This window comes from Equus quagga, chromosome 14 (assembly GCF_021613505.1).
Source record: "Equus quagga isolate Etosha38 chromosome 14, UCLA_HA_Equagga_1.0, whole genome shotgun sequence".
Lineage (NCBI taxonomy): Eukaryota > Metazoa > Chordata > Mammalia > Perissodactyla > Equidae > Equus > Equus quagga.
Genome location: NC_060280.1, coordinates 53,787,871 through 53,805,712, shown reverse-complemented (window position 1 = coordinate 53,805,712; position 17,842 = coordinate 53,787,871). Strand labels below are relative to the sequence as shown.

General features: G+C 39.1%; 1 protein-coding gene across 2 annotated transcripts in view; it reads left to right on the top strand.

Moving 5' to 3' along the window:
• The first annotated feature begins 6,056 nt into the window (after positions 1-6,056).
• The window catches only part of PDGFD (platelet derived growth factor D), a 214,922-nt gene continuing 203,136 nt past the window's right edge, over positions 6,057-17,842 (top strand). For both annotated transcript variants that reach the window (XM_046638132.1, XM_046638131.1), the window contains exon 1: positions 6,057-6,547. In XM_046638132.1, coding sequence (XP_046494088.1) covers positions 6,424-6,547 — 124 coding nt within the window. In that variant the 5' untranslated portion in view covers positions 6,057-6,423. The remainder of the gene's footprint in view (positions 6,548-17,842) is intronic.

The window sequence follows — 17,842 nt, the reverse complement described above, 5'->3', positions numbered from 1 at the left end:
ACTTGATGGAGGAGAAGACACATCAGAAGGGTTAAATTAGTTGGACAGAAAAAAAGAATCTAGTTATTAATAAGAGTAAAATACTCACTCAAGTTTTAAATATTGTCTTATTAATAAATTCAATATTGGCTTGACTGAGCAGGAGAATAAATGTATAATATGGAATTCCAAGGGATATAAACATAATAAAAGATTTTCTTGATTTAATTAAAACTCTTACTCAAGGAAACAAATATTTAAAGACTTGAATACCAATTTCTTGCTCAAAAAAATGGCAACATAAGAGGAGAACTCAAAGTATAACAATTCACTGGATATAAGCCAATCTTATAAAGATAAAAGTGCAGAATTCTAAAGGAGACTGGCAGACATCCCAGATCAATTAAGGAAGAAATCCTGCAGTACAGGTAACATGTTCATCTTTGAAATCTTAAATTTAGATAATGCAGCTCAAGAATGGATAAATGGAAATAAAAAATATAACTAAGCTGAAGAAAAATTACAGATATAGGAATACTTTTACAAGATGAACTTATTACTCAATGACTTATTCCATTAAGCTGAATCACTGGTTAATTCAATGAAGTAAAAGAAAACTAATGCTTGACAGAACAGACGACCTGACGGACTGATTCGACCTGTTCATTATCAAAAAGTCAAGCTGATCATCTCCCCTACAACCAATTTTGAAAGATCAGCTCTGGAAGTCAGTGCTCAAAATGGATCAGGTTATAGCTGGATAAATTGTATTTGACATTGCTATGTAGGAATCTAGGTAATATGTGGTAATGATATATACACATTGTTTATAGAGTAAATAATCCAGCGTAGTGTAAATTGAACACACAGGCTTAGGGTTCTATCACCGTGTACTGTGATTTTCTTCAAATTAGGACCCGGAAAATAGAAATAGGTTTGCTTTTGAGTCTACCAAGTAGAAGAGAACATCACTACCAGTTGTCTTGTATTTTTATGGTATGTGCTATTGAAACTACAGTTTTAAAGAGAAATAGTTAACAAGAAGGAACTCAGTGCCATGGCCTGTTGAGGAAAGGCAATGCTCAGGGAATGGGCTCCCTCACCAATAATTGGAAAGAAGAGTAAATGATGCTGCTTTGAAACAAATTAAATAAATCAGGAAGTTTCAGTTCTCCAAAGAGCTCCGATTTGAGTCATTTCCTCCCTCTTTAAACACAGAGAACGTAATGCTTTTAAGAAAAGGTGCTTAAAAAGTCTTTCTACAACTTATTTTACTATTAATAATAATGGGGATAAAAGGATACATATGACACATGGCAAACAAGTCAGTTAAAATATGAAAGAGTTTAACAAAAGGATAACTTTAATTGTTAAAAGACAGTCATTGGATGGGTTAAAAAATGGTATGCTTCTTGATGAGTCAACATAATTTAATAATGTGTTTTGCACATACTTGATATAAAATATTCTGTAACCTTGCTGGTATTCTAGGTCTTTCAAATCATTCGGAACTATTTAGAAAATTTACCACAGTTTGTCATCTTATAAATATTTAATGTCGTTCTTTGGCACCAAATATTCAAACATTATCTTTTATTCAATTTCAAAAATAAACTAAGTTTAATCCAGTTTTCTGAGCCAAATCACAAGTCAAAATCATTTTGTTAAATATATTAAAGGATCAGAGTTAATTTTGTCTATTTTCTAAATTTGTCATAATTTTAATCAACTGTATTTCATCTATTTAGTTATTTCTACTACTAAAACATGTTCTCCTTAGCTATGTTTTATATATTTGAACCATTGATTTCTTTAAAAGAAAACACAATTTTTAAAATTAATGTTAGATGATAAACCAACCTTTGATCTAGCATTTAATAAAACGATGTTAAATATATTAAATATATAAAAATTTGTCAGTTAATGAAATTTCAAAATATAAGCTCATTAAAGTTTGTAGAATACTTCTGTTCTTGTGTATAACCAGACTTTCTAACAACTATCTAAAATACATTTGAGCTTGATAAAGCTACACATGTAGCACATAGAAGAATTATGAGTGAAGGCAAGATTTAAAAAATAAAACAAAATATTCAGATTTCTGAAAGAAACCTTAAAGGTAATCTGGCATAACACTCCCATTTCACAGAAAGGGATCTAAGTCCCACAAAAGTTCAATGTTGACCAAGCTCAGCAGCGTAGAGGCAGAGCAGAATTAGGATCTCCTGTCACGGTGTTTTGCTTTTTCTGAGATGTAGCGAGTGGAGGATGAATAACAGAGGGACACCCTCTCTGAATGGAGTAGGCCTCATAACATGACTACTAGAGTCAAAATTCCTGCAATAAGTTATAAATTAAAGGCTGGTAGAAGTTAAGTTAAAAAAAAAACAAAACAAAAACACTGGTGTGAGCCACTTACAGAAATGAGAAGATTTCAAAAAGGTCATGCCATGTTTCATCCCTTTTCCACTGTGACTTTTATGAGTCAGTGAAAGAAACCAAGCATATCTGAAAATGGAATGGAAAACACCATTCTTGTGTCCTATTAATGTAAGGAAAAGAATATATGATAAAAATAGTGTCACATCCTAACCTACCCTTTTATCAAATCATTACATCTAGAATGTTTCTTTGTGATGAATGCCATTTTACACAGACCTGTTATAAGCTGCTCTTATATTTTTAAAAAAATTTTCTGAACAATAGAGGTATATTTATAGTTATATAAATGTCATTGAACAATGGCTAAACATAGAACAGATGATTTATGTTATTCTGAATAGTAATAAATATTTATAAATTGGATTTCATTGTGTTAGCTCACGTTCTTCTAACTGACCTATACGCATTTCAAATGTAGTGGCAAATTCAATGTTTTGCTAAGTTAGTTTAAGATACATGTGAAAAGTAAATTGAAACAATCATCTTTTATCTTGATACCAGAACTGTCCCACTCTTTCAATATATATATATATATATATATATTTTTTTTTTTTTTTTTAAAGATTGGCACCTGAGCTAACAACTCTTGCCAATCTTCTTTTTTTTTTCTGCTTTTTCCCCCCAAATCCCCCCAGTACATAGTTGCATATTTTAGTTGTGGGTTCTTCTAGTTGAGGCATGTGGGACGCCACCTCAGCGTGGCCTGATGAGCAGTGCCATGTCTGCGCCCAGGATCTGAACCAGTGAAACCCTGGGCCGCCAAAGCACAGAGCACGAAAACTTAACGACTCTGCCATGGGGCCGGCCCTCTTTATTTTTATTAAACACCTAGTCTGTGTACAATGATATCTTAGTTGATATAATTGACCTAATTTGTAAGAATTAATTATTAGGTAATGTGGAAAACCAGGTTCAGAACAATTGGTTAGGCACAGTTCCCTAATGTTTTCATTTTATGGTTGATTTTGGATATTTACTGACATTAAAGATCAAGAACATGCTGACACATGTGATGGTCTTTACTAATCTCAGCTAAAATTTTGATGTTATGAATTCATAACACCTTGTGAATGCACGTTATTAGTATCTTGGACAACACTATTTTGAATACTTTAAATTCAATATTTTATATACAATATTGAGATAAATAATCCTCTTTAGCATTTCCATACTTGTCATAATAACATAAGCCATTTGCACATTTTCTCATTTTTCCTATATTCTCTTGTCAGGAGCTAGGTATGAAATTTAATGAGCATTTCCAACCACTTTTTAAAAATGGTATCATATAATTTAATTAGCCATCACTCCTATCCCATCAATTTCTGATCCTCTTCTCCTTTTTACTTGTTTTTGGTCTCTCTCTTCCAGTAGAATGCAAGCTTCAAGGCATTAGTGACCTTATCACTCGTTTTCACTATTTTATCCCCAAAGTCTTTAGACCACGGCATTGCAAAAGGGAAAGTCTAATGCTTAATTAATACTTGTTGAATGAATAAGCCATTGAATGAAAACCCAGGTTTTATACCTCCCCTTGGTGCCTCTTTCAGTGATTTCTTATGTTTTTGAGACAATGTGAGCAGGCCTTTTGTCCAGTGGCTTGCAAGGTTTTTGTTTTTTGGCTGAGGAAGAGTGGCCCTGAGCTAACATCTGTTGCCAATTTTCCTCTATTTTGTATGTGGGATGTCACTACAACACAGCCTGATGAGTGGAGCATAGGTCCCTGATGGGGATCCGAACCCACAAATCCCTGTGGCTGAAGCACAGCAAGTGAACTTAACCAATACACCACCCACTGGCCCCGTTTTCAAACTTTTTTGATCATGTCCCACAGAAATAATTTTTATATCACTGTGTGTATTTGAAACAAAATATTCATGAAACAATATTTAATGTTATCTTCAATGAACCCTGATAATTAAATCTCTAAGCTATTGTATTCCATTCTATTTATTTAAAAAATAATGCTGGAGCACAGAGGACTTTTAGAGAAGCAAAAATACTCTCTATGATACGGTAATGATGAATATGTGTCACCACATATTTGCCCAAACCCAAGGATTGTACAACACCAAGAGTGAACCATCAAGTAACATTTGTGTGTACCATATGTACTCAAGAGTGTGCCATAATGCAAATTTTTGGTGATTATGATGGGTTATGTAGGTTCACCAATTGTAACACATGTACCACTCTGGTGGGGGATACTGACAATGGAGGAGGCTATGCATGTCTGGGGGCAGAGGGCATATGGGAAATCTCTGTACCTTCTCCTCAATTCTGCTGTGACCCTAAAACTGTTCTAAAAAGTAACGTCTTAAAAAAATAATAATGCTGCTCGCAAAATTGATTTCACAACACACACAGTTGCAGTTTGTAAAACACTGTTATGGACAAAAATGCCAAGAGATGAACCACATTAATCTTCGAGTATGTGGAAAGAACACATGTAGCCTAGTCAGCGTTGGATGGTGTAATCGCTCAAGTCTATATTTTCCTTCACTTTCTACCCTTCTCAGCCGTTTCCAGCTCTCTATGTATGGATATCACTTACTACTCACACCCCACTCTTTCAGGAGCTGGAAGGCCTAAAAGAGACTGGAAAACATCTCTTGTAGAGCTCACAGGGGAGCAGCTGAGAAATTATGTCAATTTGGATTTGGCTTCAGCTTCCAACAAAGCAAAACACATACTAAAATTATTTCATATAATTCTCACCACAACCATACAAACCAAGAATTGCTACTCTCCTGCTGTAAGTAAAGAAAGTGAGGCTCAAGAGAATGACTTACTCAAGGTGACAAAACCAGTGAGCAGCAGAGTCTAGACACACTCCTGTTCCAAATATAGTTCCCTACCCCAGGGAGATAAATGTATGATGTAGAAGTTCCTGGAATCCAGAGGCCATTCCTCTGGACCTCTAAGCTTCCAGATACTTCAAGGAGGGAGGCCAAAGGCCTGGATGTTCCCTGCCTCTTACTAAGGGCTGTGAAGACAACACAGTGTTCTCTCTTGACTTCTTCATCTTACCACTCTGTCCCTGCCCGACCCCACCCTGACCTCCAGCCCCTTCTCTTGTGCGGGGCTGGGAGGGGGCAAATAAAAACACCCGTGACGATTGACTGTACGCTTCACCACATGGGCCTGTCACACCTAGAGCCCTAGGAGATAGGAAGGACGGGCTGTTTTTCCCCCTCACAAGTGAACCTTGACTCAGCTAAGGTCACACCTACTGACGCTCAAAGGAAACTCAGAGCCTAGCTGCTTTGCCCTTGCGCTTTTCCACTTTCTCGCATAGTGAAATCTTGACTAAGGAGAATCTGATTTTGGTTATTTGTAAACTAAACGCTTCCAGCTCTAGTCCCCCTCCCTAACCTCCACCATCACCAAGGGTGAACTCCGTCTTGCGGGTGGATGAGCCAGTCACCTCTGGACAAGTACTGGGAAGCTACCCTCTCCCACTCCCTCCTGGCCACCTTGTTCTCTGCTCCCTTTCCAGTCCAAGGACGAGGGCTTACCCCCCGGAGGTGGGGAGAGCCCTGGCCCACTGTCAAACTGGGCATGCTCGGTGGCCGCGCGGGTCTGGCCGGGCCGGGCCGCGGGAGCGCTCGCGCCGGGCTGGGCTGGGAGCGGGCGTGCGCGCAGCTCGGGGCGCCGGCGCCGGGGCGGAGGACGCGGCTGCTCCGCTCGCCTGCCCGGGCCGCCGCCGCCCGCCCCCTGCAGCCTGTGCTGCAGCTGCTGGCCACCGGAGGGGGCGAACAAACGTCAACCTGTTGTTTGTCCCGTCACCATTTATCAACTCTCAGCACCACAAGGAAGTGCGGCACCCACACGCGCTCAGAAAGTTCAGCATGCAGGAAGTTTGGGGAGAGCTCAGCGATTAGCAACAGCGGCCCGGCAAGCGCGGGGCGAGCGCAGCGGCGAGAGCGCGGCGTGGCCTCCGTCCCGGAGCAGACCCCGGCTTTCTCTTGGAGCGGCGCTGTCCCTGGGTCGCTGATCCCAATGCACCGGCTCATCCTCATCTACACTCTAGTCTGCGCAAACTTTTGCAGCTATCGGGACGCTTCTGCAATTCCGCAGAGCGCATCCATCAAAGCTCTGCGCAGCGCCAACCTCAGGCGAGATGGTAAGAGACTCAGATTTTATTATTATTCTTTAAATTGAAAAAAAGCACATTTTTTGTTGTCGTCGTGGTTGTTTCCTTCTCTCTGAAGTTTTTCAAATGAAGTCTGGAGAATGCAGAGTGGTGGGGGTGGCGGTGTCTCGTGCTTGTCCCCAGTGCTGAGGGAGCCCCTTTTTCCGGAGTGGGACGGAGGTGTGGGACGCTTGCTGGAGGGGATCGGATGGGTCAGGTGGCTCTTCTCGCTGCACCCTAGAGCAGTCATTTTGGTGACCAGTTGTCACTGATCCCAGGATCCTGGAGTCGCAGAAAGTTGCAGGCTGCGCCGCCCCTCGATCAGGCTCTTAATCTTTTGAACTTGAAACTCGGGTCGATGGGGCATTTCTGATAGGTGGAGGAACTCAGGAGTGGCTTTGTCTGGGTGATTTATTTTGACCTTTATTGTTTTGGTGGGAGGAGGGAATGATGCGTTTCAGTCCCGCAGTCGTATATGAAACAGAGCGAAAACCTTTGTAGATTATTTTGAGGAGGTGGCGGTGTACAATATGTTGCCCTTTTCGTCCCCGAATTGACTTTCCCTTTGGGGTGAAGTGTGGCTCAGAAACTCAGATTCTGGGAGAATAGGGCTTCTGGGGTTTCATGCGTACCACAGGGGGACCAGGATCCTGCTATTAGTTTCCTTGCATAGAAGGCTTTTCAACTGTTTGCAAGAAGCAGAGCTCTTTAAACAGCTAACCTAAGCAAGGTCCCAGCAGCCTTGTTTGTTTTCCTTTTCTCTAGAGGACACCTGGGCCCTTGGGTCCCAGAGACGTTAATAGAATTTATTTACTTTCTGCGTCTCCACCAAGATCTGAGGTTGATTTATTCCTCAATTCTCAACTACAGCTGATGTTTCCAGTAATTTGCAGCTGTTTTCTGCCATCTACCTGAACTGACCCATAAGTCTTTGTTGTTTTCCTTCATCAGTAATATCTTTCTCTCCGTCTTCTTGCTTCAAGTTCTAACACATCCCCTAAAGAGATCACCAAGGTCTTCTTAATGACTTCACTGTTTGAGCTGGCAACATTTGACTGTTCTCTGGTAAATTCGTATTAGCCATCTTACTTCCTTATCAGTTTCTTTCTTGGTATGTTCTCAATTTGACTTCACTGAAAGGCTTTTGGACTTTGAAACACACAAAAACACTATTATATTTTTTGTTGACAAGTAGACTGTGGATCTCAGTGTGCTCAAGTCATCTGAAGTGTTGTAAGTGTGTAGAGGGCCTACAGGAAGCCAGAGAATCACCTCCTGGCCAGAGACCCCCTATATTTATGGAATAATGTTATCACAGTGTTTTTATATAAAATACTCTAGCAGTGCATTTTTGATAACCTTCCATCTTAGTTAAAGCACAACATTTTCTTACTAAACCTAAAAAAAAAGGTTTAGGCTCAAGACCAAACTAATCACCTCCCATAAAAATCACCACCTATGAAAATGATTTATAGTTTTACTTCACTCATTAGTGTTATGAGACGATCTTCTCCTAGTTGAATTTTTAGATTTGTTAATATTTGCACTTTAGATGCCCTTTCAGCTGCATAGAGTAAAATGCCATTTATAATTTGCATGACTTCATAGCCATAATTTTGTAATCCTCAGCCTCCAAAGTATCAGTTACAAGAAGTCAAGGACAGAAAATGAAAAGTATGTAACCATTGCCCAGTAACTCAAGATTTCAACTAAAACCAAGTCATGCAACTCATAATTTTTTTTTTTTCTTTGGAAAAGAGTAGTCTGATTTTAGTTTTCATTGTTAAAACTCTGTACGTCTGTCTAGTCTATATAAGCAATGCTTTTTTTTAATCAAAATTTTAAAAACTACCCTGGATTTATCTTTTCGTATTTTAGCTAAAGCTGTTTTACGGTTCCCAACAGTACACACACACACACACACACACACACGTTTTGATTAGTTCAGATTTTTCAATACTTTCCTCACCATCAATCTCATTTTATAAACAAGAATAGGAAGGGCGGAAAGGTAGTTAGATTAAAAAAAAATTGTTATATACAGAGTAAAAAAAGTTAACACTCATAATTTGCTGTTAATTTAGGGAATTTTTAAGAGGCAGCTTATTCTTAGGTGTTACAGGGCATGCGTTCTCAAAGAGAGGCAGTATTGCCCAAAAGGAGCAAAATTGGATTTTAGGGCGTGAAAAAATCTTAGCTATTACCGCTGTTTGTGGTCCTCCAAAGGGCCAGTACATAAAACAGATAGACAATATATCTGTAGCATTAACGTCTCATGGTGGGAGGTGATTAGGAAAACACTGTCCAAAAAGGCTCCTTAAGGGGGGATTGATGATAATGAAAAAAAGATTGAGAAACTCTGCCATAGAGATTTGGTGAGAAAGTGAAAATAAAGGATCTTTGAAAAAGCCTAGACAGTGTCTGGAAAATCTTAATGGCGACAGTTGAGCTGATGAGAGTAAGTAGTAACTTATTAAATTAAAGCCTTGTTCTGACTCTAGACATTTCTAACTTGCTCTCGCAGGGTTCCTTAACGGCTCCTTAAAAAGGACAATATTCTTGCTCTTTTGACTTCCAGATTAAGACAGGATATAAACTTGGGGAGGACAAGGACCTGGAATATAATATGGGGACAGATAGAAGATCAGTTTCCAAACATTAACTTAGGGTCTTTGGAAGATCTGGCCCTCAGATTAAAGATGGTGGCAAATCACAACAGAGTCAGACATAATCCTTGAATAGGAGTTTTAGAAACCATTATCTAATGATAAAACTGTTTTCACACCTGAGTGCCATTGATTTGTCCCCACTGACCCTGTTAGCTGCTACCTAATATTGGCATCCAGAAAGGAACAAAGAGGGCAGGCATCCTGTCTAGGGCATGAGGTGTGTTGGAGTCTGTCCAACCTGATACAAAAAAAAGCTTGTTTTGCATCTACCTGTACCTGATAGCTCCGGATAACTGGAGTAGCTAAGAAATGATACGGAAATAGAGTATTAGGATTGATAAATGATAGTTGTCCTTCTGCCAGTGTAGGAGGCTGGTCTGCTGCTGTCTCCTGGCCTTCCAGAACTCTCCATCACAATGTATTCCTGTTCTAAAGGGGATATCTGCAGAGCCCTTTTCCACATCTGCAGAATGGCTAGAGGTGACCCAGTGGAGGAGGCTGATTGAATTTGGTCTGTCTCCAGGAGGAAACTCAGATTTACAGCTAAGAAGGATTAAAATATTAATATTTTGCAGTACTTAATTGAATATTTATACTTCCTTATATCATATTTATTATTCTTCCTCAAGCTTATTTACTTCTGTTACCCATTTCTAATCCACCTCTTGGCACAGAGAAAATCTTAATTTAGCAATAGCATCCACACATTCTTATTTTAGTGCCTGTGCAATTGGTGCTTTTGTAATAACTGGCCACAATTGGTGTTGCTCAGAGTGTGGATCAAGAAGTGTAAAGGTAGCAATTAACTGACAGTATTACTTACTTATTTTTAAATCTAACTAGAGAGAACTTCCCGCTTAGGGGGTTAAGAATACAGATGCGCTCTTCATTTCCTTGACTTCTTCTTGCTTTCAGAAAGTACTGGTGTTGGTGGTAATGATTCTGAATTTAGTTCCATTTGGTTGTTTAATATGCCGGAACTTGAATTATCTATTACATGGTCATTATGTAGTGATGGGCCTGCAGTTTTAGTAATTGTGGTCTTAGATTTTTAAGTAGTCAAGCTTGTTTCTTAAATAACATGAGTTTCTATTGTCATCATTGATGACAGCACATTGACTTTGGTGCAAAGATCAGAGCTTAAAGGGAAGGCAACAAAACAAAGGACAATATAAACAAATTATTTATAAAGTGTCTGAAAGCTAAGAATCAGTGTCTAAATTTGTGTTCTTCTGTGTTGATGTTTTCGGTTCAACTCTAAGGATATTAAAGCTTCATAATCTTATAGAGCATAGTGGTGATTTCATATTTTAAATGCAACATGGCTTTGGCTTGCTGCCATAGGTTATAGTATGTAATAGAGGTTCCTTTAAAGAGGGGAGTTTGGCCAGGTGTCTGTATACTATGTAGTAGAAGATGCCGATAGGTTGAGAGTTAGAGTAATGACATGGCTTTGAATGCCAGTGAGTTTTGTCTACAGGATTTTCCCTTTCAGTGAATGAAAGCAGAACTTATTGTTTCAGAACAGTAGGGTCAAACAATGGAACAATGTCCCCAGAGTCACTGATCTCTAAGCATCAGTGATAAGCATACTGTCACACGGGACTCTTAAGTATGTGTGGTCTCAGAACTCCATCATTCTAAGAGTCTGGAAGGATATGTGTATTTATGTCTCTGTCCTTGGGAGCTGAGTCATAAAGCAAATCATCTTCCTTCTGGAACTTACTCATGAACTTTCTTTGCTGAAATGATCTGACTAGCTTAAAAAGGGACTCTCTGAACATCTTAATAAAATTCTTCCTCTTATTAAAATAGGGACATCTTTTAAGCAAACCAAGTGTAGGATATTTCTAATTCATCTGTGCCATGTCGTTTAAGTAATGCATTGGTCTTTCACCACGGATCAAGAGTTAGTGAGTTGGTATCTGAGCTATCTGGCCTCTTTTAAAGTTCTCTCTTTTCAGGTCATTCTTTACTTGACCTGGACTGTCCTCTAAAGATGAAAGGATGAAAACTAACGTATAGATAGTTCTTTATCCTGAGCTGTGCTGCTGACCTCCACTGTAACTATTATTCATTTATTCAACAATTATTTATTGCATCTCTAATATCTGCCAGTTTCTGTGCTAGATCCTTGGTTATCTAGCACATTATGAATGAAACATCCATGGTTCCTGCCTTCTTGGAGCCTATAGTTTAGTGGGCAATGTAGACAAAGTATTAAGTTCCACTGCGTTGCAGTTGTCTTTCCGATGTGTTCTGGAGAGTCCCAGGATTCTCCCGAAGTTCTTTAGGGGTCACTGCAGACCTACTGGGGAGGCAGAACATGTGTAGCTTCAGGTTCTCCAGCCCTTCTTCAACAGAACAATTCCACGTGTCTCCATATTTCTGTTTCACATATTTGAATTCATCATACAAGTTTTATTGGAAAAAAAATTATTTCACAGTTAAAAAAGGGTGACATCACTGTGTGGCGTGATAGTGCTTCAATGGAGGAAATACAGAGGGGCATGGGAATTCACAAGGAGTACCTAATATAGACTTAAGAGACTAGAGAAGGCTTCCTGGAGGAAGTGATGTCTAACTGGGGAAATGAAGGGTGAGTAGGAGTTAAGAAGTTGGGGACAGTGAGGAAGGAGGGTGGAATTTCCTGGTGGAGAGAAAGCACTTGCCAAGATTTGGAGATGAGAACATAGGTGAGCAGGTGCCCACTAGTGAAAGCTTTGGAAAGTAATGGTCGGGAGTTTGGCTGTTATGCTGAGGGCTATTGGAAGCCCTTGAAAGATTTAATTTGGAGAAAGATATAGCCTGTCCTGTGTTTGTATACTGAATGATGGTGTTCCTGAGAAGTCAGCCAGGCCAGTGCTAGATCAGAGCCAGTCCTCTTACACCTCCACTGCCTCTGGGACATGGACATGGAATTATTTCATTTTCAGTGTGATAGTGGGAGGTTGTAACTGACTTCCCTTGCCCCAAATCTCCAAATTTTAGGTGCCCAGCACCTCAGGGCCTCGCTGAGATCCCTTGCCCCGGATGCCCCTCTGCAGCTCAGCATGCCAGATGTTAGATGTTGTTAGCTGTCTCATTAGGGTAATAGAAATCACGAAAGTAACCTGTCTAGTGTTTAAGTTATTTCAAACTCCCGTATTTCAAAATTAATGCAATTTAAAAGGGACCGTTTTTACATTAACTTTCCTGTGAAGGACAGCTTCAGCAAAAAGCTACAGGGGGATAATATATAATAGCAAAAAAATGAAAGAATCAAAGACAAATTCTGCAGCAAAAATGTTCTGCCTCCCCATCCAGTATTTCAGGACCAAGTGTAGGTCATAAATAAAGGAATAAACCCAGGAGACTCTGAAGTGCACAGACAGGAAGAAATAGTTTCTTCCAACAGTTTTTTTTTTTCAGAACAAGAATGAAGCCTGCCTTGTTTCTTACAAGTGTTGATGATGCATGTAATAATGTATCTTTTCTCTGCTCCTACCCATGGTATGCTGACATCTATTAGCTTTAATATTGGTAGATTAATACTGTTTTTTGGTGATTTGTGCCGTGTGCAGGTTAGTGGTTTTGTATAACTGGGAGCCAGGGAGGTCTGGGGAAAGCATCATAGCATGGGCATATGGGCTTGTCTTTCATCGTGAGGAGCCATCTTTTCTCAGATTTTAGGTTTTTTACTTGAGCATGTTTTTGTAGTGTGTTTATGAAGACAGATAGTTTTGGTTGCAGTACTTTGCCTATAAGAGTGAGTCAAACATGATTTGAAACCGTGTATATTAGGGTTCTTGATTTTTGACATTTTCCCTCCAGCATGCCTTCAGATTGGACCGAAGTTGCTCAGTGACCATTGCTGAGTGTGAGCTGTGAACATGGGTTGAATATGCTGTGTTAGTTTTGAACAAGTCGTTTTAGACCCAATGTAAGAAGCTGCTGACAAGTTCTGCATTTCACTGAAACATTTAAAACAAGCAAGATAGCAAAGGTCTGCTTTTACAGAATTTAGCTATTCAGCAACTTCCCCTATGTGAAACACAACCAAATGAACTAATAAATATGGAACAAATACACTTAGAAGTCAAAATCAGTGTCATAATGTGTATAAATGAGTTCATAAAGTTCATGTGGTAGACACTAAAAGACCATTTGCCTTTACTTTCCGTGTAATTCCATCACATTTGCTTATGTGGTTTCCATATCCATGGAACGTGGTGTTAGAATAGAGAACAGGACTGATTCGAGTTATTCACACTATTAGCATTGAGAAGTGAGAGCTTACAGTTTTCCTGTCTCCTCTTACATTTTCAGGCCTTGAAAAGCATTTTTAAGACCTAAGCAAGCACAACTGGCTTAGGCTTTTTATTGAATAAGTTGAAAATAGTTCCAGCCTACAATGGACTGAATGTTTGTGTCCTCCCCAAATTCATACATTGAAATCCTAACCCCCAGTGGGTGGTATCAGGAGGTGGGGCGTTTGGGAAGTGGTTAGGTCATGAGGATGGAGCCCTCCTGAATGGAATTAGTGCCCTTATAAAACAGACATTGGAGAGATCTTCTGCCCCTTTCACCGTGGAAGAACACCAGGAAAAGACACTGAATCTACTGGTGCCTTAATCTTGGACTTCCCAGCCTCTAGAAGTACAAGAAATAAATTTCTGATATTTGTAAGCTACTCAGCCTATGGTATTTTGTTATAATAAACCTAATGGACTAAGACACAACCTATCTCCATATGTCACTAGGGAATTACTATATGACCCAGTAAAGTTGCTGATTTTTAAAATGATGTTCTTGAGTCATAAAGGAAAGTTTAGATTATGTGTTTGATAAGTTTACCAGGATCGTAAACTGGAGGTATTAGCTTAAGTATATATGGATTTCAACCAGAAAAATTGACAACGCTTAGTATGACAATGTATGGAAGAGAAAGATTGTAGACTGGGTGATGATCAGCTATTATTATCATTTTTCTAGTGGTAACTAATAGATCTGTATTAGTTAAGAGATAAATGAAAAGGAATTTTGTTGGCATTTTGGATTAGATCCTATTGGGTTTAGATTTCTTTCTCTTTTTTTTGTGAGGGAGATTGGCCCTGAGTTTTGCTTGAAGAAGACTGTCCCTGAAGTAACATCTGTGCCAATCTTCCTCTATTTTATATGTGGGACACTGCCACAGCATGGCTTGATGAGCAGTGTGTAGGTCTGCACCTGGGATCCAAACCTGTGAGTTCTGGGCTGCCAAAGCAGAGTGCACAAACTTAACCACTACGCCACCAGGTCGGCCCGATGGGATCAGAATTCTTAATTAACAATTAGTAAACTAATTTAATTAAAACTAAAATTATTAACACTACTTATTAAGTTAAAGTAAACTCTCCAATTCAGTAGGCTTGAGAGTAAAATAATTAGTTTTTAGAATATTAGGTTATTCATCCAGTGGTGAATTCCTTAACAGAATTAGTCTTTTTTTTGTTGTCGTTGTTCTTCCAGACATATCACAATTATCTTTGAGTGAACTGTTGAGTGAGAGTACTGACCAGGCATCAGGTTTTAGATAGAGGAATTATGCCACTCCCTGCAGGCTTCCTGACTCCCAGCCCTCCCCATGTAGAATTGACTGCTCCTTTATGTATCCCACATTTCCATCAGAAAACCTACACTGAGACTACTTATTTACGTATCTGACATCTGCTGATGTGAGCATACTCACTGTATTTAATACAGCTGAGCATCCTCATTGTCCATTTTGTTGCCTGGCACATAGGAGAAGCTCCATGAGATTTGAAGGATCAGTAAGTCAACCAATCATTGCCTTCTTTTTATGACTGCCTGTTGGGCCACAGGAGCCCGCTCACTATCAGATTGTAAAAGAATGGGAGAAGGAGTGTTTAAACTCTCAAGCTAGGGTGACTGTCAGGTTTCTGTTAAGTGGGTGGCTGTTTGTATCATTGAACAAGATAGGGAATAGAAGAGGAAAAGCAGATAAGCGAAAGCCATGGTTAGAAAATTAATTTATGGACACTTTAAGCTTTAGTAACTTGTGCACTATCTCTGTGGATGAAATCTGGAGGCAGGGAGGCAAGAGAGAAAAACACTTATTTGCATGAACTGTATGCACACTGAACATGAAGTAATCAACTATGTGTTATGTTTTTAAAGTAGGTGGTATTCATGGTTGTGGGTGTATGATAATACCTGATATTTCTCAACTGTTTGTAACGTGGCCAACTGTTTTCATCACCATTGTATACAGCGGCTTGGTGTGAAGCCACTGTATACAATGGCGTTTCCAAAAGACTTTGTTGAGAATGCCAAGATTATACATACTTTTAGACTGCTGCTAGGCATAAGCATGACATTTTGGGGTTAAGTTTGGACTAACGTCAATGAAATGTGGAGAATTTTCAACCGCCTCCTCCCTGCCCCCCACCACCCCAGTACATACACTGACTAAAATGAATCCTTTCCTTTCCAGTATTAGCATTTGAGTAGTTTTACATGAAATTCCCACTGCTTAATAAAAGCTCAAAAGAAAGAGTGAAAGTAAGTTAAGGATCAGGAAACAAGTCTTAAGGTTCAGTCTGGATGATTGACTATAGAAGATTAAGGAAAGATTAATGCATCTCCATTCTGTTTATACATTTATCTATAGAGAGAGAACATATTCACATTGTATGTCATTTTACTGAGGCTTGAACAAGAGAGTTACTATTGAATGGAATAAAAAAGTATACCTTTCTTATAAAAACAAAAAGTTTGTTGAAGTTCTAAATATATAATTACAGGATTTTTAGACAGCTGTTAATTTAAAAAAATAGAGAATGGAGAGAGCCATTTGGAGTTTAGTTTAAGTACAGCATCTGGGGAGAATATTTAAGTACCCTGAGAAAAGCCACTGTGGCTTTATATTGTTTTGATTGAATTCTTTAGGTTACTACTTTTCATCAAACCCTGCCGCAGTAAACATAAACACTACTCATTCATTTGACAAATATTTATTGAATACTGACTACGTGCAAAGCTCTGGGTGCAGCACTGAAGTAGAAACAGTTAAGCCTAAGGCACAGTCTCTACTCTGTTAAAGCTCTTACTTTGGTGAAAGAGATAAATTATGTATGTGACTAAGCATAGGGCAAGGCAGCGTCATCTGAGTGCCACCCTTATGTGACTTGGGATTTTTTTTTTGGAAGACTCTATCCTGTTGACCAAATTATAACCATAAATCATCTATGCTAATATTTGTTTAGAAAAAGTGGTATTGGTTAAGCTATTGTTGGGTACAATGTTATTTGAAGATTGAAAGACAAATCTCTATTGCTTATTATTATTATTTATTAAAATGAGCAGAGAAGTAACTTTTAATTGTAGAGAAGTAACTTTTAATTGTAGAACAGTGAGTTATACTTTCTTGATTTTCTCTTTTGTGTGTTCAGATGTTAGGCTAAAGGTCCCTGAACCATAAAAGTAAATATGTGGGCTCACTTACCAACCCATTATGACAACTTAATAGGTGAGATGCAATATGATTATTTGACCACCGGATGGCAGTAGAAAAAAGACAGCTTTGTGCATCATGTTATTTTTACTCCCTCTCTTGGTTGGGAATGTAAATTAAACTCGAGAAATTTCATATTTTCCAAATACATTTAAAAAATTAAGAGTAATGGTCATCTGTGTTAATGGTCATGACTTTTATTGCGTTGTACCCTTTACACATCCAGTTTGTGTGCATGTGTAAAATTCATGAAAGTCTGATTTAGAAACATGGATTAGTTGTAAATCATTTTTGAGCAACATTTGCATGTGCACAGCTATGGTTGACGAGTTTCCTTTGAACACACAGCCAGCTAGTTGGCCACTCTAGACTTGCAGGAAGTCTCTAGAGACTCGTCATTACTTGCCAGGTGAATGGGTTTATCAAAAATGAGTTATTTGGGGAGATAAGAGTGTTGTTATGATATAAGAACTGAGAGGTCATCCTCTAAGAATATTACAGTTTATCAGATCCTAAGGAGACGTAGGCAGAATGGTGAGCATGTAGGAACCTGAGACCTGAAGCTTGCTATGAAGGTGTGAGACAGTAATCAGTCATAGGTGAGCAATAGCACATAATTGCTACAGAAACAAATTTGGTTGTGTTCTTCCAGCTTTAATAAAAATTGCAAAGCACTATACAAAAATGACCATTTTTAGTGAATGCTTTTGGGTAGATTGGAAAACTGTGTATTGGGGTCTGTAGTAGGCTGAATAATGGCCCTCAAAGATGTCCTGTCTTAATTCTGGTATCTCTAAATGCTACCTTATATGGCAAAGACTGTGCAGATGTGATTTAGCTAAGGAACTTGAGTTGGGGAGATTATTCTGGATTATCTGAGTGGGCCCTGATGAAACCACAAGTGTCCTTATAGGAGAGAAACCAAAGGAGATTTGACACAGGCAGAAGAAGGGAGGGCGATGTGATATAGGAGCAGCTTTGAGTGATGCAGCCACAAGCCAAGGAATCCCAGCAGCTACCAGAAGCTGGAAGAGGCCAGGAAGAGATTCTCCGCTATAGCATTCAGAGGGAGCACAACCCTCCCAACACCTTGATTTTGGCTCATTGAACTGCCTTCAGACC